This window comes from Embiotoca jacksoni, unplaced genomic scaffold, assembly GCF_022577435.1.
Source record: "Embiotoca jacksoni isolate LCO1_2020_lvr unplaced genomic scaffold, fEmbJac1.0.p SCAF_12, whole genome shotgun sequence".
Lineage (NCBI taxonomy): Eukaryota > Metazoa > Chordata > Actinopteri > Embiotocidae > Embiotoca > Embiotoca jacksoni.
In genome coordinates this window covers 10,892,427-10,918,616 of record NW_027185252.1, presented here as the reverse complement: position 1 = coordinate 10,918,616, position 26,190 = coordinate 10,892,427, and the positions used below count along the sequence as shown (strand labels likewise).

The 26,190-nt window shown below is 41.2% G+C and overlaps 1 protein-coding gene across 1 annotated transcript in view; it reads left to right on the top strand.

Moving 5' to 3' along the window:
- Positions 1-26,190, top strand: part of ptpn20 (protein tyrosine phosphatase non-receptor type 20) — a 26,886-nt gene extending 696 nt beyond the window's left edge. Inside the window, exons 2-47 of the mRNA XM_069144747.1 lie at positions 1,937-2,084; positions 2,291-2,454; positions 3,463-3,528; positions 3,622-3,801; positions 3,938-4,013; positions 4,746-4,826; positions 5,033-5,108; positions 5,360-5,513; positions 5,734-5,805; positions 6,036-6,210; positions 6,462-6,597; positions 6,692-6,830; positions 6,926-7,078; positions 7,339-7,524; positions 7,643-7,805; positions 7,902-8,163; positions 8,260-8,339; positions 8,714-8,791; positions 8,912-9,019; positions 9,164-9,280; positions 9,424-9,632; positions 10,381-10,482; positions 10,820-10,913; positions 11,491-11,576; positions 12,156-12,327; positions 12,835-13,046; positions 13,575-13,673; positions 13,768-14,240; positions 15,015-15,621; positions 17,022-17,192; positions 17,294-17,468; positions 17,563-17,773; positions 17,862-17,899; positions 18,173-18,259; positions 19,006-19,064; positions 19,367-19,528; positions 19,603-19,852; positions 20,041-20,147; positions 20,308-20,390; positions 20,818-20,951; positions 21,054-21,202; positions 21,394-21,484; positions 22,627-22,961; positions 23,042-23,257; positions 23,921-23,983; positions 24,079-26,190. Coding sequence (XP_069000848.1) covers positions 1,943-2,084; positions 2,291-2,454; positions 3,463-3,528; positions 3,622-3,801; positions 3,938-4,013; positions 4,746-4,826; positions 5,033-5,108; positions 5,360-5,513; positions 5,734-5,805; positions 6,036-6,210; positions 6,462-6,597; positions 6,692-6,830; positions 6,926-7,078; positions 7,339-7,524; positions 7,643-7,805; positions 7,902-8,163; positions 8,260-8,339; positions 8,714-8,791; positions 8,912-9,019; positions 9,164-9,280; positions 9,424-9,632; positions 10,381-10,482; positions 10,820-10,913; positions 11,491-11,576; positions 12,156-12,327; positions 12,835-13,046; positions 13,575-13,673; positions 13,768-14,240; positions 15,015-15,621; positions 17,022-17,192; positions 17,294-17,468; positions 17,563-17,773; positions 17,862-17,899; positions 18,173-18,259; positions 19,006-19,064; positions 19,367-19,528; positions 19,603-19,852; positions 20,041-20,147; positions 20,308-20,390; positions 20,818-20,951; positions 21,054-21,202; positions 21,394-21,484; positions 22,627-22,961; positions 23,042-23,257; positions 23,921-23,983; positions 24,079-24,189 — 7,104 coding nt within the window. The 5' untranslated portion in view covers positions 1,937-1,942 and the 3' untranslated portion in view covers positions 24,190-26,190. The remainder of the gene's footprint in view (positions 1-1,936; positions 2,085-2,290; positions 2,455-3,462; positions 3,529-3,621; positions 3,802-3,937; positions 4,014-4,745; positions 4,827-5,032; positions 5,109-5,359; positions 5,514-5,733; positions 5,806-6,035; positions 6,211-6,461; positions 6,598-6,691; positions 6,831-6,925; positions 7,079-7,338; positions 7,525-7,642; positions 7,806-7,901; positions 8,164-8,259; positions 8,340-8,713; positions 8,792-8,911; positions 9,020-9,163; positions 9,281-9,423; positions 9,633-10,380; positions 10,483-10,819; positions 10,914-11,490; positions 11,577-12,155; positions 12,328-12,834; positions 13,047-13,574; positions 13,674-13,767; positions 14,241-15,014; positions 15,622-17,021; positions 17,193-17,293; positions 17,469-17,562; positions 17,774-17,861; positions 17,900-18,172; positions 18,260-19,005; positions 19,065-19,366; positions 19,529-19,602; positions 19,853-20,040; positions 20,148-20,307; positions 20,391-20,817; positions 20,952-21,053; positions 21,203-21,393; positions 21,485-22,626; positions 22,962-23,041; positions 23,258-23,920; positions 23,984-24,078) is intronic.

Genomic DNA, 26,190 nt, shown 5'->3' with positions numbered 1-26,190 from the left:
TTCCTCAAAATACATCAAAGCTCTTGTGTCTGGGTCTACATCATGTGGCTGTCTGCTTAATGGATCAATAAGGAGGTTTGTCTAACAGAGTACCATGGCTGGTTGTTGACTGGTTCAATAAATCACTGCATGTTCTGCATTTTAGTCCAAACATAATGAGGTTAGATGCAGTAAAATTGACATATTAGATTATTGGTTACAACACAGAGAACTGGTTCAAGACAGACAAGACGGCGTGCATTTACATAAGAATTTTTTGAATCTGACTGAATTTATCTATCCTCTGTAATAATTATAGTTATCAACATATAGGGAATGCAGAGGCTGTAACAGAAAGCAGAAGAGGTCTGACTTGGTCTGGTCAATTAACACATCTGAATGCAGGGATCAAATGGAATGGACAACACAGTTCCTTCACATTTTTCCCACAAAAGTACAAATACTTTAGTCTTTAGTCAAATATCCCTGGTAACAAAAAACAGGTTTCATCTTTGGTCCCCGTAGCACTGTATGTCTTCACAAAGTTCCTCCAGTCACTTTGCACTTGTGGACAGACCACTCTGAGGAAGTGCAGCTGCTAAAGTTTTGCTCGGTCCTGGTTGGGTGGGAGCACCTGGCAACTTTCCTACTTTCTTCTTCGATCTCTTCTGCATCATAACAACAAACCAATATGTAGGCTACGGCATGATGATTTTATATTTCTCATCAATATATTTATGTAATCACTGATTTGAAACCTCTTAAAGGCACCGTTTTGGTTTTTGCCACGCGTTTAATCTTGTAAGCCAAAGGTGAGTTCAGTTTAAGAGAAGGATTTAATCAGGCCTAAAGTTTTTGGGCTGTTTTGAGCATGAAGTTTGGGTTTCACAGCCTTCATCATTTGGTCCTGCCTTTGGCTATAGAAAATTTTGGTAAAACTATTAAAAACAGCTATTCTGTTTTTACACATGGTTTTATTGTTGTTTTAGAGTTTATCTGTGTAATGTTGGACATGCAGTAAAAAATGTCACTGACTTTTTAAATATCGCTGTGTTGCAGTTACTTCTGCTCTTTGAGACAGCCACACAGAAAAATGTTCGCTCTGTTTTTACTGTAATCTTCCCAAATGTTAGTAATTTCAAGTCCAATCTGATTGAATGTTACTCTAAATAAAAAAGTGATCTCCCCACGTTTAAAGTAGCAACATACAGTCTTTTAGTATCCCTCATGATGCATTGATCTGAAGCAGGTTGACAGTTTACTGTGTGGGTCATTTTTTAAATCGAAAGTTCTTTAATGGCGTAATGCATAGCCAATACATGGGTTCATTTTAAGATTTTGGCCTACATATCGACAAAAATCTATAATATTATCAAAATAATGTTATATAACTGATACCGAGCAAAAATATGAATGATAGTCAAAGTGGTAATGCCTGCACAGATTGTGACAACAAAACCTGTCACAGTTGCCTTGATACCAAAAGCTTTCCTTAGAACGGCCCTGAGGTCAGAGGAAAGCCTGTTACAAAATGGGAGGGGCAGAGAAAGCGAGAAGGACTGAGACTAATGGACTAAAATAATCTAATCACAGTCCAGTGCAAAGATGTATCCTTTTTCTGTGAAGTCTCTCAGAGTTATCTTTCACAACTGTCTCTGAAGTCAAAACACAGATGTGACAACACAGAGATGTGGAGATGAAGCATAAATGTACAACAGAGGCAATGAGCGAAGAATTCAGATGATGTCGAGCTCACAAAGACTAGCAGCTCAATATAGAGTGTACATTGTTTTAATGAGTGGTGCAAGACATCCATTAAACTCTGGTCTGATTTTTTTATGTGGAGCAAGGAAACATAAAACTCTCTTTGGAATATCACCTCGAACAAAGGTGAGTGATAGTTTTGGTGTATGTCAGTGTGAGTTTTGTAATATGTGTGTGTTCTCTACCTCCTCAGGTGTGTATGTGGAATGTGTGCAGAATGAGCAGCACATTTGTTACATTAGCTGAAGTCTTGGAGGCACGAGGGGGACCTCTGCTGGAGGAGGAGGTCTGGTCCCTGCTGCTGGGCACTGCAGAGTCTTTAGTGGATATGTCTTATAAGGGTAAAGCATTTCACATCATATTGTTGTAGGCTCACATGCATCCTGCCTTGAAGCTGTGACCATACCATTATGCTATTGCAGTGTAAATGCTGCATAAACATTCACAGATCATGTAGTAATACTGTTTCACTCAGTGTAACTTTAGTGTAAAACTGGAGCTGCAGTATTATTTATTTACTATGGAGTTCCTGCCTTTTTTTTTTCAGGTCACAACAATATGTGCAATATCATAAGCCCCACCTCCTTGCTGCTGTCAGCCACTGGTACCTTGGCATTTAAGAACTGCAGCCTATCAGATGAGGTATCCACCTTCGCCGCTCCAGAGATGCTGCAGGGCCGTGCCAGCTCAACCAAGCCTGCCACAGAGAGGGTCAGTGCATGCATCCTCATACCTGTCCTCACACCTCATGTCAGAATCGATGGCAGACTTGTGGGACACTATTAGCTCGTATGGCCTTTTTTTTTTTTCTTTTTTTTTTTATCCATTAGCTTTAAACTCTGCAGTGATTTGAAGTGATTACAAAGTCACTGCTCAGGATGTCAGGAATTCAAGGTCGAGAAAGGTGTGAGCCCGCCATCTAGTGGCTGAGCAAAGGAAGCTCTGCCCTGAAATCAGCACTCCAGAGCCCTCATTAAATAATTACATAGAAAAAAAAAAAAGCTATAAAGTAACTCCTAAAAAAAAAAAATTGGAAAGTCAAAATAATCATATCTGTGTGTGCTTGTCGCACACACTTTTCATTAATATGCCTTGACATATACCGTATATTCCGAATAAAAATATATCCAGTTTATCGAACCGATCGATACTGTAGAAGAGCATTTATGTTAAGCAAATTTGCATTTACCTCCCCAACCAACACACAACTCATAATAGACAATACATTTATAAAAATCACAGCTGGTACATTTGCTTTCATGTTTGTTCCCACAGTAGTTAACATAAATGCTATTTATTAAATCATTCTTAAATTATTCTTAAATTATTATTTATTTATGATTATTTTGAAGCCTCTTCATGCAAACCAGTTTGATCATTGGGTCTTCTACATAAATTCCTTCTCACCTTAATTTAATTTGTAGTTCTCCTGTTTGACCACAGGATGTTGTGTGTTAGCATAGTTACACACTTTAGAACCTAAAGTCTCCCAATTTACAGTAAAACGACCACACACAGTGAATTTTTGTTCAGTTGAAACAATAATGGTATCAAATGATTGTTAGCTCAGGGTTGAATATAAATTATTATTTGAAAAACATCAACATATTGTGAATCACATGTTATATGTAAAAGTAAACCTGGTTTTATTTTAGAATTAGTAGGTGATGTCTCTTTATTACAATATGTCCAATCTGTTTTAATTCATTTGTTGCACAGATGCTGGTGTATTCACTGGGTATGACTCTCTACTGGTCAGTTGATTTTCACCTACCTCAAAATCAGGTGGGAACCCCTGAAAGCTTTAACTTCTTTTACTCAGTACCACCACAGTCTAACACCTCAGTTATTATCATTATTTTTCACTCTCATTCTCAGCCCGTCCAGTTGAGTGACCATCTAAACAGCCTCCTCCTCAGCATGTGTGAAGACCTGGCCCACCGCAGGGTGAATCTCAACGCCATCCTGGAAGCCTGCGAATCTCAACTTAAAGCCTCCATCCTGCTGCCCCCCGCCAAAGTCATCAGACAGCTGGTGGAGGAGGTTTTTCATGAATCAGTGAGTCTAGAAATCTGGTATGTTCCTGTCTGCTGGCACTTCACCCTCTCTGCAGGCCGTACCATATGTGTCAGAAATTATACGACATAAAAATCTCCATGGTGACAAAAAATAAAAGTGGTTTCTTTTCCTTCAGATGGACCATGGGTCTCTGCCAGACAGCAACGTTCCTCTGAGTGGAAGGAGCCAGATGATCAGAGAGAGATTTCATGGTGAGCATGCATGTTAGAGTCCAGATAAACAATTTATCAAATGAGTTGTACTTTAACATCCAAACATCCCATAAGAGACAAAATCTTTGATGGTAAACAGAAGCGTAATACTGCGAATTGTCTTGTGGAAGGAAGGGTCTTTGATTACTTCAGTAATATTTAAAGGTAATACAGTTGATTTCAAATGTACATTTGTTACACCATGTCTTTCAACAAAGGGACACGACGAACATATCATGTTTAATAACAAAAAAATATATAAATACAAAGCTGTGAAATATACTGCATATACAGAACATATCATACACCGTTTAATAATCAGTGACAGCGGGGTTTGTGTGTGGGAAAGTATGATTAAGATTTTGTAAATAAAATGCAAAAATATATTTAACATTTAACATAAGGGGATACTTATGGCTTATATGCTCTGTTGCATCATAAACAATTTCACCATTAAGAAATTGTCATCTACATTATTATAGGAAGTAGGTAAAGCCATTATTATTTTGACTCAAGACAGTATACACGTCAATAGGATTAAAATCTTAACCCAAAGGAAACCCAGGATTAGACTCCTGCGAGAGCCAATAATCAGATACTGAGTGTGGATGCTCCAGGCTAAATCTTCCACCAGCCTAAGTTCTGTCCAAACAACTCAGAGTCTCCAGGGAGCGCCGAGACAGACAGGAATCAAACATTGATGTCATCTTTCATCTCCTACCTGGTTGACAGGAAAGAGAGGGCCATTTTCAGACTTCAGCGAAGGAAGTGCTGAGGGGAGAAGATACTCCACGGACTCAGATTCAAAGTCAGGTACGCAGAGGAAACTAAAACTGGAAAGAAGTCTGAGGATGGCAGAAGGAAGAATTCCAACTGTGAAAACAATTTGTCTTGTGCTTGTGGCCAAAACCTCTAACTTGAGTGTGTTCTAAATCTTAAATTACATGCAAAATTTTAATAAAAAATTTTCGATGTGTTTTCTAACAGTTATATCTGTTTTATACATTTTCTATTTTTAGGGAGTTTACCTCACAGACCTTGGAGACAAAGACCAAGAAGCTCTCCCTCACCGTTGTATCAATCTTCTTTAGACAGGCATGTATTACATGCACGCATACATCAGCAGCAGTGTGGCAGTGTAAAAGAAAGGGATTCTTCAACAATTTTGTGCCATCTGTGCGTGCATGTCAACATAAATAAATTCATCCACTCCTCATTCGCCCCTCCCTTATTGTCTGCACTGACTTTGAGGGGACATGACATTGACTCATTGGTCGACTTTTCTAACTTGTCTGCACAACTATTACACAATCCGCCCTTCCCTGCCCGCCTTTCTCCCCCCTCAGACTCCCTCGTGGGGTTCGTCACAGGGACAGCAACTGCAGTTGGCTTGGTAGGAGCCCCCACCATGACATCTCTCCCAAGACATCAGGCAGATCTCACAGTCCCTCCATCACCTTTAGCGAGTCCTCACTCAGCCTGAGCCAGAGAAAAGCAAAGGTAAGATCAGGGATTATTTGATGTGTATTCAGTGACAAGAATGGAAGGGAACTGTTTTCGCAGACTAACGTGCATGCCGTGGATCTGTGCAAGTAGTATTTAGTGCAGGCGAAGGTCAAATTGAGATCAAACGGCAGACAGCAGAGCGATTATAGAGGCACAAAAATCTCTGTTTCTGCTTAAAGAGTTTAGATTATAAATGTTTTTTGTTTTTTTTCAGGCACTGGGTCCTGAGTTCATCAGAATGCCAGATGAACAACAAATCTTTCTCGAGCTCCCAGGATCTATTGTGGTAAATTCATGATTTCTGGATGCCTCCTATTTTCTATCTGCTCCTGGTTAATTTTAATATAAATTTCTGTTATTTGAACTTGTCTTTTCTTGCATGCTAAACTGTCTATTTGCACATTTGTACGTTCAGTATATTTATATTAACTGTATGCACATGTATGTGAGTGTGTCTGTAGGTTGTTTTTTTTTTAAGTCAATGTGTGTCTGTGTGTTTATTTGTGTACACCCCAGTCCAGAAAGGGCCGTTCATGTTCGTCTCAGAGAGAAGTGACTGTAGTGCTGCCTAACGGACAGTACGTGGTGGTTCGCTGTGACATTAAGTCCAAAGCAAGAGATGTGTTTGACATGGTGGTGGCCCACGCAAACTTGGTGGAACATTTTTACTTTGGTCTTGCCTTCCTGGATGGTAAGAGGACACATATATGGGACTTAATCCTGACATTCAAAACAGAAATTATTTTATAAAATAAATAACTTGTAATTTTATACCCTCACAACTGGCTTGATGGGTGAACTTGCACTAATATTATTTTCTGTCTGAATATTTATTCAGGAAAAAACTTTGAAATGTAGTTGAATTTATATCTCTGTGCCTGTTTTGCTGTTTTAGCCCCCTCAGACGTTTGTAGTTAAAAAGGCTTTTTTGATATTCTGCAGATGATGAATATTTCTTTTTGGATCACGAAACAAAAATCTCCAAAATTGCACCTGACGGTTGGAAAAAAGGGCAGATATCCTCCTTTTTGGTGTTTCTTCGAGTCAAATTTTTTGTTGATGATATCTCCTTCATTCTGTAAGTGATTTACTCATATGCAGGAAGTTAATTTAAGTAAATGGATTCAAAATCACAGATGCTTTTTTTGTTCATCATTTTTCCTGCTTCCTAGGCACAGACTGACCCGTCACCAGTACTACTTACAGCTGCGTAAGGATATCTTGGAGGACAGGCTTTACTGTAATGAGGAGACAGGCTTGTTCCTGGTTGCTCTTGCTCTGCAGGCTGAGTTTGGTGACTACATGCCAGAGGTACCAAAAATATTCATGATATGTCTTTAAATACCACCATCATCTGTCAACATGTCTCACAGCAGCACGTTTGCTTCTTTTGTGTTTGTTTTTAGTTGTATGGTAAGAACTATTACCAGCCAGAGCACTATGTGTCCAAGAGGATGCTGGAGAAGCTTGCTCTGCCGAGTATCAAAGAAGAGTTGCCAAGGCTGCATGCAAGTCATGCCCAGATGCTGCCAGAGGAGGCAGAAACAGAGTACCTAAAGGTAGTCAGACTGTTAATGCATTCACTCCAACACAAAAACAGATTCCTTTGTCCAGCAGCTCACATTGTTCTTTGGTTATGTACTTTTTTCACCTTAAAACAAGCGAAATTAACAAGGCTGTATGTTCTTGTTATCATCACTACTATTGTATTTGGTTTTAAGTTGATGATACTTCTTGATGATACTTCTACAGTTGTAAGTCTAAGTGAGTGTTTGCCCTCTCACACAAAGATGCAATTTTATAACTATGTTCACCTCAGATTGCGCAGCAGCTACCAGAGTATGGCGTTATGTTCCACCGTGTGGGGAGAGAGAAAAGGCCGATGGTGGGAGAGCTGGTTTTGGGAGTCTGTGCAAAAGGAATCATCTTGTATGAAATGAAGAACCACCTTCGGACCGTCACCAGACGCTTCCTCTGGAGGGAAACTGACTCCATATCCACTGGGGTAAAAACAAGTGGAAATACATTAAGACTTTGCCATGCTGCATAACATATTACTTTGTACAGCTCATTTTTTCACAAAGTTCATGGTAAATGTGTAACGACTGGTATCTGTTTTTCAGCGACGTAAACTGATAATAGAGTGCGGCGGGCCGAGCGGGAAGAAGCACAGTTTTATAACAGAAAGCTCAAAAATAGCCCAGTACCTCCTGAACATCTGCTCAGCACAGCACAAGTTTCATAGCGAGATGATGTCCCGACAGCTTAACCACACCATGATAACAGGTGGGAAAATGTTTCAGCAATACTGATACATGTTTTTAACAAAAAAACAAGACTGATAAAGGACAAACAACATCTGAATTTCCCGTGTTTCTCCAGATGAAAACATGGATAAGTACATGCCTGCCTACCGGATTCGTAACTTGAACCTGAAGCGGATGTCCTGCTCAGAGGGCATGTTGAACCATGTAGGTTTAGCCCCTGGTCAAGACTCCCTCTCCAAGTCCTGTGACAACCTGACTGCCAAGCTGGAGGCTCGGCTCCGCCAGCAGAGAGAGATGAGGAGGGAGATGAGCAGAGAGCTGAACAAGGAGCTGGCTGAAACAGGAGGCCTCAGGGATGCAAAAGACCAGAATTGGAGGTAGAAGATGATAGATGAAGATGATAAGCCTCATGTCCTTATCACAGAAACTTTGTCAGGATTCAGCTTAATGTAACTGCGGACGTGTGTTTGTAGTACTCCAGAGCCGATCCCCAGGATGATGTCCAGTGTCTCACTACAGAAGCAGGACTCGGACGGCTCATCCTCCATACGAGGTGAATATGTCAAATATTGAATCTCACTTTTTTTACTAACTCATGAAGAGGGGTGATGAATCAAAGAAAAACAACATAAATGTTTGAGTGAGGTGCTGGGTCACCACGGCCTCCTTTGCATAGAAGTGATTTACATTTTCATCCTCATCAAACTATTGCAGGACCCTTCATGCTCTGTATGGAACCATCGGTATTTGATTTATTTCTCTTTTTTCAAATTTGGCACAAATGTTGACTTGATCCCAAGAATGAACATATTCGATTTTGGGGGTTAAAGGTCACAGTCACCTTGTGACATCACACTCTCCTGAACATAGTATCTCAGAAACGCCTTAAGGGAATTTCTTCCAATTCATAACATATGCGCTTTGCAGTTGATACACCAACTCGGACCCCACCAGAGAGAGAAATAGTCTGTGTGTCCCTGAAGAAAGATCCCAAACTGGGCTTTGGTGAGTTAATTAAGATGGACTTAGCTGTGAAGTTGTTGTAAAATTAATGAGCCAAGTGCCACGTATCTGATTCTTTAGCGGGACACTTTTGTCTTTACTTCCTCTCTGGTCCTGTTTCAGGCTTTGTGATAGTGGGAGAGGACAATACAGGTAAACTTGACCTTGGGATCTTTATTGCTTCCATTGTGCCTGATGGGCCTGCGGACAAAGATGGACGAATCAAACCCGGTACGAAGCACCAACAATGGGAGCTGCAAACACAGACACTGGCTTTTAGCTTAAGAGACCACATAACATCACTAGAGACAGAGAGACTGCACATGACTACCTATCACAAGGGTTAGGGGATGATTTGTTGATTTTGTTTTTCAGGTGGACGTCTCATCTCCCTAAACAAGACCAGTTTGGAAGGAGTGACGTTCAGTGACGCCGCTGTCATCTTACAGAGCAGCCCTGACGAGGTGGAGCTCATTGTGTCGCAGCCTAAACGTAAGTGAGCTCAATGATGTCTCCGCCGCGCACACAGTCTGAGAAGTTCACTCCTGCTAATATTTATACATCATATCTGAAAAGCAGTGACCGTTAAAACAACTTTTAAGTGTTCTGAAATGTTTAATCTGTTTTCCTCTCAGATTCCCTGAAGGACAGACATGGCTCCCTCAGTCAAAGCACTCTTGGTTTGGCGTTGGAGAAGAGCTTCGGGTCGCAGACTACCCTGAGTGGCACAGAGTTCCGTTCGGCCGTGGAGGAGCTGGAGGAGGCCCTCACACTGTCCAACATGGCAACCCCCAAACAGAGCCGGAGGCTTCACATTCCTGTGGTACGAATACATGACCCTCAGGTCAGTGGATAGAGATGATTGACTGTGTTTCCATGGAGGCCAAGTTTTCAAAGCTGACAAAAGAGTTCAACAAGTGCTAAATGTTAAACACATTATGCACTCACATTGATGTGATGAAACTCAGAGGTGTTGGCATCCAGAAGTGTACTAAAAACAGTCTTTTACGCATTTATTCCTTTCTTATTGTGCACATTTTTGGTGACACTTTAGATTTTTTTTCCTGCATTATAATGTGTCACTATTAAGTGTTGTTGAGCGTTTATTTATAAAGAGATCAATAGAATTATTTCTGGGAACCTATAATACATGTAAGTACGAGACAAAACCTTCATGTTAAAGAGGAACTTGAAATAAATTACAATTAGGTATTTTTGGGCTCATCTTGCTGTGACATTATTTTTGAATATATATTTTGAAATAAATAATTTTATTTTAAAAAATTCCATTAAATATTGAGCTGTAAAATAATATTTTAATTAATTAATAGTTAATTTTCACTGTAATTATAGAGCAGTTACAGAGTAAATATAAGTTAATTATGAGGTTTTTGTTGTTGTTGTGATTGTTATATATACAGGTCTTAAGGTACCTTGTTTGTACAATGTCATTCAATAAGTACTGGGTAATTTAAAAAGTACTTACAGGTAGCCTAATTTTGTTGTTGGTCCCCTCAAAACGAATATGTACAAAATATTCACACAATAACTTGTGAGTTGTAATTGAAAATGTTTCCATTTCTTTGGCTCAGGATGCGTGTTCGAGGTCGCCCTCTATCTTAAGCCTTAAAGGAGGAGAACGGTTTATAGTGGAGCTGAAGAAAAGCAGCGGCAGCCTTGGCATCAGCGTCACTGTGAGTGAATTGTTTCACTTTTACTGACAAGCATTTGCCTAATGTTCGCTACCTAAAAATAACTGTTATAAAAATACAACAGTTTCTAGAAAGTCCCGTGCCTTAGGTGCCTTTGACAAATTTACATCAGAGTAAATCATACCAAAACCCCAGTGACATCACTGCGTCTGTGTCAGCCAAACCAATTTACAGGACTGAATGGGAAAGGTCAATAAGTAACAAGCTAGACCACACATTACCTTGGATCCCCACATGCTGAGTCACTTTCACTTACTAGGGTTATTCAAGGCTGGTGACTTTGACTAATTCCTTTTTCCGTTATCGCTCTTGCCAAAAGGGAGGAATGAACACAAATGCGCGATATGGAGGTATCTACATCAAGACTCTGGTGCCTGGAGGTGCTGCCGAGCAGGACGGCCGCATTCAGATTGGTAATACTTTTGTTGGTCATTTTGAAATGTGATCAGGCGGCTGACAAACAAAAGTTCTGCAGAGATTTCCTTTTGGGCAGGATGTTCACTTAACGTGGTGGAAATAGTAGAAAATTTCATTTATTTTCAATTTTTTAATCTGTTAAATTGTTGTTCGGTTGGTAAATTGTTGCTAGGTTGTCATTTTATCTTGAATAACAGATCTCCCTTTCTCTTTGCATCATCATCAAAAGATATGATGAACACATTGAAATATATACCATATCCATTAGAGAACTCACCCAAATGGTCTAGAATTGTTTTCACTACCTATAACAAAAAAAAATGTAATGTATATTTAAGAATGGTGCCTAGGCTCTCGTGTGTCACTGGAGCCACTGTGCTGTGTCTGTGTCTGCTGGATTCATGCTTCAGTGAGCAGGAACGACTTTTAGATTTGTTGACATGCCCGTCAACCCCACACACACGCACGCACACACACACACACATACACACACACACACAAACCCACACACGCAAACTGTTTACATGTTGATGTTGCTAATGATGATGAGATTTGTGTTCTTGCATATGACAGGTGACAGACTGCTGGAGGTTGACGGGTCCAACCTGAGGGGTGCGACTCACCACCAAGCTGTCGAGTGCCTCAAGAAGACTGGGGAGGTATACGCATAAACATACACACACACACACACACACACACACACACACACACACACACACACACACACACACACACACACACACACACACACACACACACACAAACGTATACATGCACATGCAGTAAAACACGATTACACATACAAACAAGCTGTCTTGTTTCTTGTAATTGTATTAATATCAGTACAATGTATATTGGACATTTTTACCAGAGTCAAAGCTTCAGGTTTTATTTCCTTCCTTAAGTGAAAGCCGATTTCCTTAATCCATGAAGACAATCATTTCCCAACCTTTCCGAGGTAGTTTTAGTAACCTAAATTTATCTATATTATGAAACATTACTAAATTATAAAGGGGTGAGAAAATAAACTACCTACAAAAGAGTTGCTTTGGAATACACTTGTTTATTATTAGTTGAGTTTCCTCCTTAAAATCTACAGAAGCTTTTGAAATTCACTTCTTCCAAAGCTGATTTTAAATATGCACTTAAAAAGGTAATGCTACAATATGGTGGCATATGTTCAAGTATAATTATCAAACCTATAAACGTGTGTAAGTATGTGCATCTGTTCCCCATAGGTGGTGAGCCTGCTGTTGGAAAGGGAGCCCACAATAATCTTGGAGCCCAGACCTGACTCCTCCTGCGCTCCCTTGGTCCACAGTCCATTGCAAGCACAGCCCCCCAGGACTGAAGTCTCCATGGAAACGACCTTGAGTGGTCGAGCCAAGGACTACAGCTTTGTAACTGATGGTGAGATGCGAGAGGAAGGGGCGCTTATTCTCCAAAAAAAGAGAGAAGATAGACAGTGTCAGGAACACACACACACACACACACACACACACACACACACACACACACACACACACACACTGGTGCACACATGGCCCAGAGGTGACTGTGCGTCATCTGACAGCTACATTGTGGTTGCTGTCAGAGTCATCCAAGGCTGATGCTGCCTCAGTCTCCTGAGACTGCATGCACTGAAACCTTGAAGCTGCTTGTTTGCTGGCTGAGCTGGGTTAAAAGAACAGCTCCTCATCCAACGGTGGAAAGAAATGAGGAAAAATATTTAAAAAAGGATTGTCAATGGAGCTATTCTGCAAAAATATAGACCTCGCACAGGAAGATGTGTGTGTTGGTGAGATTGATAAGCATTTTTTATCACAATGTACGAAATTGCTGCACGCATTACAGATTAAAGATTACACAACACACATTAATGCTCCAAGATTCCCCTCCGTCTCTTCTAATTCCTAGAAAACACACATGAAGTGGTCCTGAAGAAGAGCTTGTCTGGCCTCGGCTTCAGCTTTTACATCTCACAGCTGCACTCGGGGTCCGACCATGGCAGCTTGGTCCGCATCAAACGTCTTTTCCCGGGTCAGCCGGCACTAGAAAGTGGCCTTCTGCGAGAGGGAGACGTAATTCTGTCTGTCAACAAAGAGCGTGTCAAGGATTTGTCTTACCAGGTAGGGTTTGCATATTTATACCAGAGATTTTTCATTTTACATAAATAGAGTTCACTGCATATTAAAACTTGTTGTTGTAGTTTTTTTGTTTTTTTTTCATTGAAATGGGGACATGAATGTGAATGCACAAAATCTATATAAACCTGTTTATAAGGCAATCAATATAGCCTAAAAACTTTGTGCACTAATGGCAGCAAAGTAGGTTATTTCACGTAGAGATGAATAATCATGAATGAGCTGGTAATTGTTTGAGCAACACTCATGGCCCTGTTCTTTCTTAAGATCTCAGCCACGTCATTAGTTCCCTAATCCTTTAATCCCATACTACCAAAAATAGCAAGCTGGTTGTGTCATAATGTTTGTGTCTTTTAATCTTTTATTTACTGCCCAGCGGTTACAATGGTATTAACACAGATTAAAACATATGGCAATATGACATATAACAGATGGGTGCACATTTTGTGACTGTATCAAGTTGTATTAAACTCGAACTGTCTTGGACTATCATTATCTTCCATTTTGTCTCAGAGGGTTTTATTCCTGTTGCGTGGAGCTCCATCTGAAGTTCATCTGTTGATCTGCCGACCAGGTCCTGGAGTACTGTATGATGCAGATGATAACACACTGGTAAGCTAATACTCACATGAATCACTGTAAATTCAGTAAGTCCAAATGCACACAGTAACCCAGACAGATCGTCTTGCCTCCTGTGTGACTTTAGTGTCCTGCAGCCTTCCGTGAAGTTCGATCCCGGTCTCTGGACATCCGACTTGGAGAGGACTACAGCCAGTTCTTGAAGTTTCAATTTGACGTCAACATACGAGGCCAGAGGCAGCCCCCCACAGAGGAGGAAGAGCTGACCAACACAACAGAGAAAAGCCCAGAACCTCCCACAGTGCTATCCCTCCCAGAGAGCCAGGAAATTGTGGAAGGTGAAGTGCAGGCCGAACAGATTCCTCCATCGCCTCCTCGTTCACCCCCCTCACCCACATCACCGACATCTCCTCCGTCACCTGTTTCGCCGGCCTCACCCGCCTCACCTACTTCACCTGCGTCTGGCTCTCCACCAACTCCAGCAGAGCCGCACCCAACAGCTGGGAAAGCAGGGGAAGAGAAGCTTGCAACGACATCGGGCTCAACTGTGATGCTTATGGATGTCTGTCCAAAGACTTCTTCAAACTCTATATATGCCAGGTAATGAATCAGATGTAGATTCACATGTGAACTATTACATGTTCCTACAGTTCATAATAAAAATGTTGACATCAATTATTCCGCTCTTGCAGTCTGGAGTGTCAAATGAAAAAGTTGCATTTTCTTTGGATTTGAACAACAAACAACAACAAAACAATATCAAAACGTGTCTGAAAATAACACGTAATGTAATCATCTCAGTCCTCCATGTCCAAATGTATGTTTAGTACCACATTAGGACTGCATTTTTTCCAATGAGTACCAGAGCTCGACCGTGCTACTCAGTCATAATTCATGCACTGACTGTCAGCATCATCAGGGCAACTAAGGATTTAGAAGTGTATTTAAAAACTAAACTAATAAATATATTTTATTACTTTAATTTTGTAGTACATTGCGTTTTCAAATGAGAATTTTCATATTTAATATAAAATATTAATTGAGTTGATTAAAAAAAATATTTTTAAAATTGACTTTTTAAAATTCATTTTTTTCTTTTGTGTCCATATTCTATTTTCTATTAATCTATCATATTTATTTGTGTCCTGATTTAATATTTTGAGTTTCCATGTCATTCTTTAAACTAAAGACATGTAAGCAGTCCAAATCTGAACTCTGATTGGCCAGCTGTTATGTGTTGGTGGGTGTCATATGTTGGGTTGATCAGAGCCGCTCAATAATACCATACCCACACTTATACAATTTCAATTCTGAAAAGATGAGGAATTATTTTAAGTGCACTGCATACATTATGTTCTGTTTGTTTATCTGCAGTGGAGTCAGGGAGGAGGCAGATGGAAGTGTGACCTACTGCCTCATGGGAAATGGACTGACTATCATGGCAGACGAAGAGTACCTGACTATCACCTCCACGGACCCTCCACAAAGTCATCTCACCAACAACACTCCAACAACAAACCTCATGGCCTTCGGCTCCAAAACCTCCAACAGCTTTCAGCATCCAAACCTCAGCGCTCACATCTCCACTACCTCCGTGTCACCCCTCAGCCTCTCATCCGACTCCCCGACATCTTGCTCTCTGACCCACACATCGCAGCCGCTTACAACGCAGCCACCGAAAACCAAGCATCACCCAATCCAGCAGGGACTTCTTCCGAGCCACTACAAAGCCATGTCCAAGAACAGCCGGCCAATGGTACCTCCACCACAGCCTCCACCGCTGACCCCCATCACAGCCCAGATCATCTCCACTGTGCCTCCCTGCACCAATCCACCTGCCCTGACGGTGCCACCCATAGTGCTGCCCGCTCCTGCCTTGATCCATACACAGCTGAGGGAGGAACCAGAGAAGAAAGAAAGGGAATACAAGGATGATTATGATGAAGAAGATGAGAAGGAGGAGGAAGAGAGTCGTAGAAAGGCAAGTTGGTGATGTATCTTATCCTTGCCTTTGTTAGAGGGACATGTTTTCGTCTGTGAAAACGTGGCCTTGAAGGTATGTGTACAGTTTGGGTTTGGGTCCAGGAAACAGTGATGAGATGCTCTTGCTTAAAACTAATAACAATCCAGATAGAAATAAATAGGTGTCAAATCAAAGGGTTTTGTAAAAAAAATTAAAAAATTAAAAAAAAATGTTTTTTACAAATCTACCAGGACAGTTTCAGTTCCAAGTACATGTTTTGCACCCACTGGTGTAGGCAACAATCTAAAAATAACGTTCCTCAATGTGAGGAGAATTTTGGGATTTCATCATCTGCGGTACATAATATCATTAAAAGATTTAGAGAATCCATAAAAATCTCTGTACGCAAGGGACAAGGCCCAAAACCAATATTGGATGGCTGTGATCTTCAGTCCTCAGGCAACCTTGCATTAAAAACAGACTCTGTAGTGGAAATCATTGTCCTGACTTCCAATAACTATTGTCTGTGAACACAGTTTGTCGCTGCATCCACAAATGCTGGTTAAAACTCTGCCATGCAAAGAAGAAACCATATATAAACATGATCCAAAAACACTGCTGCCTTCTCTGCACCGAAGCTCATTCAAAATGGACTCAAGCAAAGTGGAAAACTATGCTGTGGTCTGACAAATCAAAATTTTAGATTATTTTTGGATATCATGGATGTCACCCCCTCTGGGCTATAAAGGAGAGAGACCACACAGCTTGTTCTAGCGCACAGTTCAAAAGCAAGTATCTGTGAGGGTATTAAAAAAAATGCATTATTATATACAGAGTTTGGAGCAACATATGCTGCCATACAGACATACAGGCAAAAAAAAAATGCCAAACCCAATTCTGCATGTATTACAACAGCATGGCTCTGTAGTGTCCGGGTGATAAACTGGCCTTCCTGCAGTCCAGACCTGTTTCCAATTAAAAAGTTGACGCAACATGAAATAAAAAATATGACAAAGGGAACCCTGAACTGTTGAGCAGTTCCCATTGAGCATTCTTGCCACTCAGGCAAGAATGGCACAACGTTTCACTTTCAAAACTCCAGCAACTGGTCTCTTCAGTTCCCAACCATTTACAGGGTGTTGTTAAAAGAAGAGTTGATGCAACAGAGTGGTAAACATGGCCTTGTCCTGACTTTTTTGAGATGTGTTGCTGGCATCAAATTCATAATTAACATATATGTTTCATAAAAACAATGTCATTTCTCAGTTTCAACATTTGTCTTGGGTCTATTTTCAGTCAAATATGGGTTTACATGATTTGCAAATCATCGCATTCGGTTTTTATTTACATTTTATACAGCCACCCAACTTTTTTGGAAACAGGTTTGAGATAAATATGAATGGTTTCTTGTTTGACAGGGATTGGTTAAAGAGTTTGAGATGACAGTGGTTCTGACCAAGTCCAGGAGTGGAAGCTTTGGGTTCACCATCACTCGAAGCAAACTGGACAACTGCTACTACATACAGGAAATACTGGACAACCCAGCCAAGTCAGACGGACGACTCAGGGCAGGAGACAGGCTAGTCATAGTACGCGCCAACACACACACATTCTGCACACTTACAAACAGTCTTGTTGTGTGTGAAGAGTTGTGACTGTAAGCACTTTCTTCTCTATCGTTTACATCCAGGTAAATGGGCATGATGTCACCAATGTGGCAGATGATGTTGCCATGACGATTCTCCGGTCATCTTCAAGAAGACTCAGTATGACGCTGGGGAGGGCAGTTAGCAACCTGGTGGCTCCGCCTCCCTGTGACAGCCTTCCTGACATTGTTCTCTACAAGACACCTTCAGGACAGCTCGGTGGGACTCTGTACATATTTTGACACAGTTTGTAGAGGCACCAGTATCATCAGTCAGTATCGTTTGAATGTATCTCTGTGTGTGCCCTCTCTAGGAATTAAGCTGACAGGCGGCATTGGCAGCAAATGGCAGGGCATCTACTGTCTAGAAGTGGTGCCAGGCTCCCCAGCCAGCGAGGAGGGCAGTGTCCAACCCACTGACAAGATCCTGTACATCTGTGGCAGGTGCACCCTGGGAATGACCCTAGAGGATGCAGTCAAAGCCTGTGAGATCGCCCCGCGTAAAGTGAAGCTTAAAATCATCAGGTATCAAAGACAAGATAAATTTACACTGAAATTGGTGTTTATGTTTTTGCTTTTGTTTCATTGAATGACTCTTATCTGTCTGTCACAGAGAAGACCAGCCAGTGACCCCCAAGGCTAAGTGGAACGGTAAGAGCTTCTGAAGGATTTATGGCATAGCTTGGCATAGTTTGGTTGTTATGCACCATATGCACTGATAGATTGCCTTGAAACCAGATATGTTTGCACTCAACTAAAACAACGATCATTTAAGTTCAATCATTACCAGAAAATGTTTGAGTTCTGGGAAGCATGGTCATATATTGTTTGAACATTTCCAGTTGAAGCCCCTCTAATGCAAAAGAATCAATTCCTTGTACAATCTATGACATTTGCATTTCTAAACAAGCTTTTCTTTGATAGGCCTGTTTGACTGGAAAAGGGACAGGAAGTTCTTTACTCGTTTTGAAGACCCAGTCTCTCCAGAGAGAGACTGTCCCATTGAAGATGGTGAGCTTTTTCTTTCTCCCCTCATTTATCTCCATTTTTCTCCTCCAAGCTCTCTTGATCAGCGTGTTCTATCAGCACCAGAACTGGTTCCCTTTCACCATTTTACTTGTTGTCCCATTGTCTGAGTGAAGCCGGAGCTCAGTGCTGACAGATATTTCACTGTGCAGCAGTGTGCGTGTGCGTGTGCGTGTGCGTGTGTGTGTGTGTGTGTGTGTGTGTGTGTGTGCGTGTGTGTGATCTGAATGCTGACAGACAGATCCTGGGCTCTCACAGCAGGATTAATAATTAGCAAGCCTCTGGCCCTCCACTGGTGTATTGGACTGCAGGGCCAAAGGCATCTCATACACACACAATCACACGGACAGCCCCCTACTGCAGTGGTCTATAGGGCAGGTAGTCCAGTTGCCTGGTGACAGTGCATGGAGCAGTAAAGGACAGTGGAGAGGGTCAGTCTGAAAAGATCAGCTTTGTTCACCTGTCATAGAAGAGACGCACCCATCAACACTTCTCTTTCAAAATGGCCGAAGAGGTGGGAGGTTGGTGTGTGTTGTTTTTCTCTGTGTCTGTTTTGACGATTTCATTGGTTGATAAAGTTTGCATGGATTGAAATTGGTAAAAAATTTCAGGCCAAACTCCACACACTTCTTTAGCTTTTTTTGAAAACACAATATTGGGTTCAGTGACAGATATTTTCTGTCTCCATCGGTTACTGCTTCATTGATAACGCTTCTTGTTTTTTGTTTCAGCTGAAGCTTTGTGTAGGACTGCTGGAAAATTCAGCCGCTCTCTCACCCAAGAAAAGGATGTAAGTTTCTGGTTTACCCTTTTATTTTTGTCACCACCACCAGCTCTTTCTGTAGCTGCACATCTTTTGAAGTGTCTGTTGCCATGAACACTGTAACATGAGTCTACTGTGTGTCAATCTGCGAATCTGGGGGGGTCTGCGTGTTTGTGTCTGTCTGTCAGGCATTCTTTACACACAATTTGTGTACTCACAACGTAATGGCAGTTTATTGTAGAACATAATGCAGTCCGGTAAATACATGGTAATAAAGAATTGTGTGTCTCACTGGTCTTCTCTCTATTTCTGAATTACTGTTCCTTTAGAGCGGCATCATGCAGGTGGAGTTCACAAAACCAGACGGAGGAGGCCTCGGCTTCGCTTTGGTTGGAGGAACAAATGGCAGCATGCTCAGAGTGAAAGAAATCTGCTCCGGTGGAGTAGCTGAGCAGGACGGTCGGCTAAGAGTGGGAGATATTCTATTAGAGGTAACAACACATCACACATTTCGACTGTTTTATCGTCGCGAGGAGGACCTTGATTGTCTTTTTGTGTATACTAGGTGAACGGCGTGATTGTGTCCGGGCTGAGCCACAGTAAGGTGGTTGATATCCTGCGTAAAGCTGAGGGGACTGTGCAACTCACCATCTGCAGAGACATCCTGCCTCTGACCTACTCCGAGTCACCAACACCGCCCAACATGTCTGCTCATACTGAAACGATTTTAGCAGAGCAGCCGGCTCCTGTGTCCACCCCTGATACCTGTTCCTCACCTGATGTCATGTTGAACAGGCCAGTCGAACGCCCCCCAGGTACGAGCTCTGACAACTGTCCTGATAAGATTGAGAAACCTGCAATACCTAATTATTAGGAAAATAAACTGAAAACTGTTGGTCTGAGCAAAACACATTACAAATACAAATGCTGTCATCTTACTGGACAGCATCTATAAACTTGATCATGTTTTAACTTTTATTGAACGCTACAATTGTTGTTTCAGAGGCGTCTTCAGACCCTGTGGTAAATGAAAAAGATGTTGTCCTAACTTCACCACCTCCTCCACCTCACCGACTGACTGTTGTAACAGATGAGATGGCAGTTAAAGAGGTAACATAGACACTAATATAAACATTATAGTGTAATAATTATAACATATAATATTTGTTTAAATGAAGTCATACCCCTCTGTGCCTCTTTACTAACATCTGCTACTAACATCTTGCCCCTCCTGTCTGTTGCCTCCTCTGGCTGCTTGTCTGTGGAACAGGAGAGTTGTAACAGCACTCCTTCACATCAAGCTTGCTGCCCATCCCTCAATGTCACTGACATGTTGCATGGAGCTTCTGACAGGTAGTAAAATCCCAAACTATTTATCCTCATGTATTGTCTACATATTTCCTCTCCTCCCCCCCTTGTTCACCTCCTCCTCTTGCTGCTGCTTTTTCTTTTGTTTTTGTATGCTGGAGTTCCACTCTTAACCACAAGGAGGCAGCAGAGAGCAATAAATAAAACGTGTTCTGCGATAAATGCAGTTGCTTATCAGTTGTGAATCCTAATGAGACAAAAATAGTGTTAGGAAGTGTATAGTTTTATTTTCTGTTGCCTGAAAACAAACTTAAGTACAGCAGAAGTAAAAAGACGTTTTAGCCTCTTGTCTATACTGTATTTTAGGTGGAAAAGTCGCAGGGAAAGGAAGCTCAGCCTTGCATGATTTCATCCCCTCCTACCGAAGACTAAACAGTGGTCTGGTCTCACCCCTGCCCCCTGACTCCCCCAGGAAACAAATTGTGACCAAACTTTTGGACCAGTCCTGCAAAGACATTCGGAAAACTCAGTCAGATGGCTGGAGCAGCGAGGAAGATGATGATGTATTTGATGCCGCAAGTCAGGATATGACCTCACACCAAACAGGTGTTTATCCCTCTCATCTATTTCTGTGCTGATGTGTCAGTGTCATTTTTTTTTTTTTTTTTATCAAAAAAACAACCCTCTTTTCTTCTTTTGTTTCCTCAGGCCCACCCATAGTATCAGAGGAGGAACTGGCCAGTCTAGCTCTCATTACCCCTTCTAAGAGCAGCCAGTATTCAGGCTCCAGGGTCAAAGCTATCATCCAGATTCTGCAGCATCAACTGGACCAGCAGGAACTGGTCAAAGAGTTCATGGTGTGTATGCAATATGGACAAAACGGTGTATTGAACATTCAACAAATGGAGTAGTTCGCAGTTGTAAAATATTTTCAATGTGCTACAGTGATCCTGACATTAGAACTACACAAGGGCTTACTTATATGGCGATCCTGCTGCATTATTTTATCACATTCTTTCTGTCATTGTGCTCCTGTTGTTCATTTCAGGCCCTGGAGCATCTGAAGCCCTCTGACAACTGTCTAGTGGGAAAAGCCCCTGAGAACCGAGACAAGAACCGCTACAGAGACATCCTACCCTGTAAGAGGATTTTGTTTTTTTTTCACTTTCCTTAGACAGAATGTGAACTTTTACTTTCTCCATTTGTTAAAACCCTGCGCTTCATTTTATGTACCCTTTTTGGAGTTTTTTTTTTTAATGGTGGGCTAAAGCTTGTAAAAGGTGGATACTCACAGAGTTGGCATTTATGGGAAAGCTTGTTTGTTGGCACTTTTCTTGGCCACACAGTTTAAGCTGACTGTAAGGTCTTTACTGAGGAGAGCTGAGATGTTTGTTTACAACACTTAAGTAATTTCTGCGCAACAAATTATTTCCCACGAGTATCAATAATTCACTGGTAACCACACTTATAAGTTTCTCTGACTGTGCCAAGTATGTGATGATGAAGATCCTTGTAATTAACTGGGATTTATATTTTTAATAAATGAAGCAGCATCAAGAGCAAGCTGTGTTTAGGGGAATGAGACAGGGTGGAAGGTAAAACTGCACAGAGTGTGTGTGTGTGTGTGTGTGTGTGTGTGTGTGTGTGTGTGTGTGTGTGTGTGTGTGTGTGTGTGTGTGTGTGTGTGTTTGTGTGTGTGTGTGTGTGTGTGTGTGTGTGTGTGTGTGTAAACATCAGTTCTAGCAATGTTATTAATGTCAACCCTGGTGGAAAACACACACACACACACATATGACATGTACAGAAGCACTGAAGCTTGTGAAGCTCAGTGTGTGCTGGGGTTACATGATGAAAAGAGTTGAGACCCCCAGTAGAATATCCCTGCACCTCACCATATACCTTGTTACTTGTTACAGCTGCTGTTTGTACAGACAAAAATATGTATTTACTGATCCAAACCTCTGTTTGTAGCCTTCAAGTATTTAGACAGCCAGATTTCCAGTCTGTGGCTTTTTGACCTCCACAGGAGGTGCAGAACAAACCCAGAAAACATTCCTAACTTACTTTAGTCCATCACTCCTATCATCACCAACAAACACCTTCACAGCACTGGTTTGTCGAGCTCCAGACCTCAGAGCTGTTTACTTGACTTTAGCTACTGTACACTTAGTTGCTCTGTTTGTAGGAGGATGCTAATAGAGGTGTACATTTTTATTTCATTTTTAAACTTAGGTGAAACACGCAGAGTTAAGTTTTTTTCCCTTTCACTTTCGTCCCACAGATGACAAAACCCGTGTTGCCCTTGGAGAGAACCAGGACTACATCAATGCCAGCTACATCCGCATGCAAGTCGGAGCTGAAGTATTCTTCTACATCTCCTGCCAGGGCCCCCTGCCCTCCACAGTGCAGGCCTTCTGGCAGATGATATGGGAAAACAAATCCGACGTCATTTCCATGATGACCCAGGAAATAGAACGGGGAAGGATCAAATGTCACAAGTATTGGCCAGAGAAGCTGGGTGTGCCTTTGGACACTGGCAGGTACCAGCTTCACCTGGAGAACCAACAGTACCTGGAATACTTCCACATCAAGGTCATTCGCATGGTGGAGACAGAGGTGAGAGAGGAGTAGCAGCCTGTCTAATGACTGTTTACAGTCAAATTTTATAATAAAATTCAACCCCATTTATATTCCAGACCGGTGAGACACACTTTGTGCGTCACCTGAAGTTCACACATTGGCCTGACCACGGCGTGCCCCACTGCTCCGAGCAGCTCGTCCGCTTCATCCGCTACTTGAGGGCGGTGCATCACAAGGGTCCGTTGACGGTGCACTGCAGTGCTGGCATCGGACGCACAGGAGTTCTCATCTGTACAGACATTATCCTTAGCCTCATTGATAATGATTTGCCTGTGAGTGGAAAACAGATTGTTTTACTGGTTTACTAATCAGTTTACCATTTTGGTGTTTGCCATTCTACCACATGGCAACGCCAGCTGATCTGTTCACCACTTTGATCCTCACTGAAATATCCCAACAATTATTCAAAGGATTGCTATGAAGCACACAGGACAACCCCTACTGATGTTCCTGATCCTCTGACTTTTTCTTTCACACCAACAGCAGGTTGATATTTTCAAATTTTAGTGAAATATCTGACAAATATTAGATGGATTGCCATAAAATTTGGTGCACGTGTTCACATTTCCTCCAGGATACAATGTCAACGATGTCTTTTTTGACATCATTGTCATTTTCTTATTTGTCCAATACTTCAGTTTTTGACCAAATACCTGAAAAATCAATGGTATTTCTAAAAGCCTCAGCTGTACTTACCGTTTGCACCATTTTTTTGCATGTTGACACCATAAACTAAGATGGTGAACATACGTAATTAACATCAGAATATTGTCACTGTTACCCTGTTGATGTTAAACACCACTGTGCCAAAATACAGCCTCACACATCAAGCATGGCCACAGACTCTTAGTTTTGTTCATTTAATTTTGATATTACAAATAACATAGCCATATGCACGCTAATATTGTCCCTAACAACTCTATCTCTGTCTTCAGATTAATGTAAGCGAAATCGTAAAAGAGATGAGACTTCAACGGCATGGAATGATCCAAACCAAGGTCAGTGCCAACAGAAGGTTAAAGTTCAAAGTTTAAACTTAAGAAAAAAGACAGTTACCAAAAGCTAGACGTGTCTTTTGTCCCTCTCATTGCAGGAACAGTACCTCTTCTGCTACAAAGTCTGGTTGGAGGTTTTACAGGGGATTTTACAGCTTCATGGCAACCGATGGCAGCCAGAAAGTCCCAGAGACCACAAAGTAGTTTGAATGTTTTCGCCTCCAGTTCACCTACCTGTAAAGCACAGGCTGTGTATGTTTGACCATGTGCAGTCTATCACAGCTTATTGATACACTGGTGAGACCTTTTCCTTTTGCTGCTGTTAGTTTAGTTAGCTATAATAAGAAATCTGTACTTCTCTGTTTTGCTACAATGACTACAACTTTATTAGTTTTGCTTTTCTTTTTTCTTTTTCTTTTTCTTTTTGTCTGTGTATGTGTTATCAGTGCTGTGATTATATCGATTCATTTTAGATCACTGAGGTTGTTTTGCCTTTTCAGGTTTAGTGATTTGCCTTCTGTCTCAAACATCTTTTTTAAAACAGTCTCACCATTCAATTGTGTCTCAAATATTTTTCTGTTAATCTGCAAATTGCAATCATTTTCAACCGTCATATTGCATGGAATTTAAAATCTGGTAATATCCACATCTTTTATCTGGCAGTAATGTTATCAAAGTGCACTACTCTAAGATTATCATACCAAAGTTAGCATCTGTTTGAAACCTTGATCCGTAGCATTTGATTTAGCAAAGTGTTATTATTTATTAAGTGCATTTGTACCCTGGTTAAAGGGGCATTAGCAAAAGAACATTATTGATTTTTCGATTCATCATCTAAGGAAATGAAAAGAATCAAGTGCCTTGGAAAGACACACCCTGCTCCATGTTGCCCCCAGGCCACTTGTCACAAGTGGTCGGGGACGAAGAGCAAGAAACTGATTTGAGAGCGCCTGACGTTGGTTCGATTGAATGTGCAGCTCTCAGCCTGTCTGTGGTCTGAGGTGGACGTTTGGTTGACCCAAACCAGAGGAGGATTACGCCTCACCTTTTAGTTAGTTAAACTGTAACTTTGAAACAGTGTGATGTTTGCACACTGCCTGTCAATCTTTTTTTGTTTTGTTTGTGGGCTCATTTTATACAAAACACCATCACTGAAAGTTTTACTACACATAATCACAACTTCCACATCCTAACACAGATATAGAATGATTCCACATAACAAATTTTTGCATAAATTCATAAATTGTCAATTCACAATTTTACTACAATTTGGACAAGGCTAAGTATTCAGACTTTTTTGTAAAATGTACAAAACTGATTTAGATGTAACTTAAATGATCAGTTGCTGGGCTTTTCAGTGTAATTTGTTATGTGGCAACATCCTTTATCTGTGTTCCACGGCTATTTTAATACAAACTCAGCCAAAAATGCAAAAAATATTACGAGGTTTACAAACTTTCCATTTTGCCACTTTAGATGTACAAGGCAACAGAGCTACTTCTCAAATCCCAGATCAAAGATGATTTATAGCTGCTGGTTCGAACGCCAACCTTTGAATGTCACTGCTTGTAAGCTTCGTTCATTTAGCTGCTAACAAACCCACACCAGCTCTCTTACTGCATGCAGACTCTTAAAGTACAGAAGTCTTAGCCTGGAGTTTGACCGAATGACTTGATCATGTTCAAAAATGTGGAATGTAACAAAGCAATACTCTCCATGAGGTGGGGAGGGATCAGAATGTCAATCTCTTACCCGAGAACATCTTCCAAGCTGTTTGGAGCATGTTGGTAAGACATATGCAGTGCACTGTACCTTTGCCATGTGGATGGCTATGCAGAGCCATCAGCCTCTGTACTGTGTATGCAAACATCTTTTCACTCAGTGCTGGTCAGTTGGTTTCCAGTGATAGCTAACCTTCTGTTATGTGCAAGCTCAAGTTCTCTTTGAGATCCTGTTGATATGTTTTCTTCCTCAGATCTTGGAAAGTTATTATTCTTGAAAGAACAAACAGAAGCACATTTTGCATCCATCTGTGAAAATGCATCTTGTACAGTCCAAGCAAGTGCTGTTGCAATAGCATTGTGAAATGTAATAACCCTTAATTGCACAACTGCTTATTTATGCTGAATTAATAACTTGTCACTGTACCAGCCACTATATAACCAATAACCGAGAACAATGTAATACCTCTCTCTTTAATTAAAACCTAT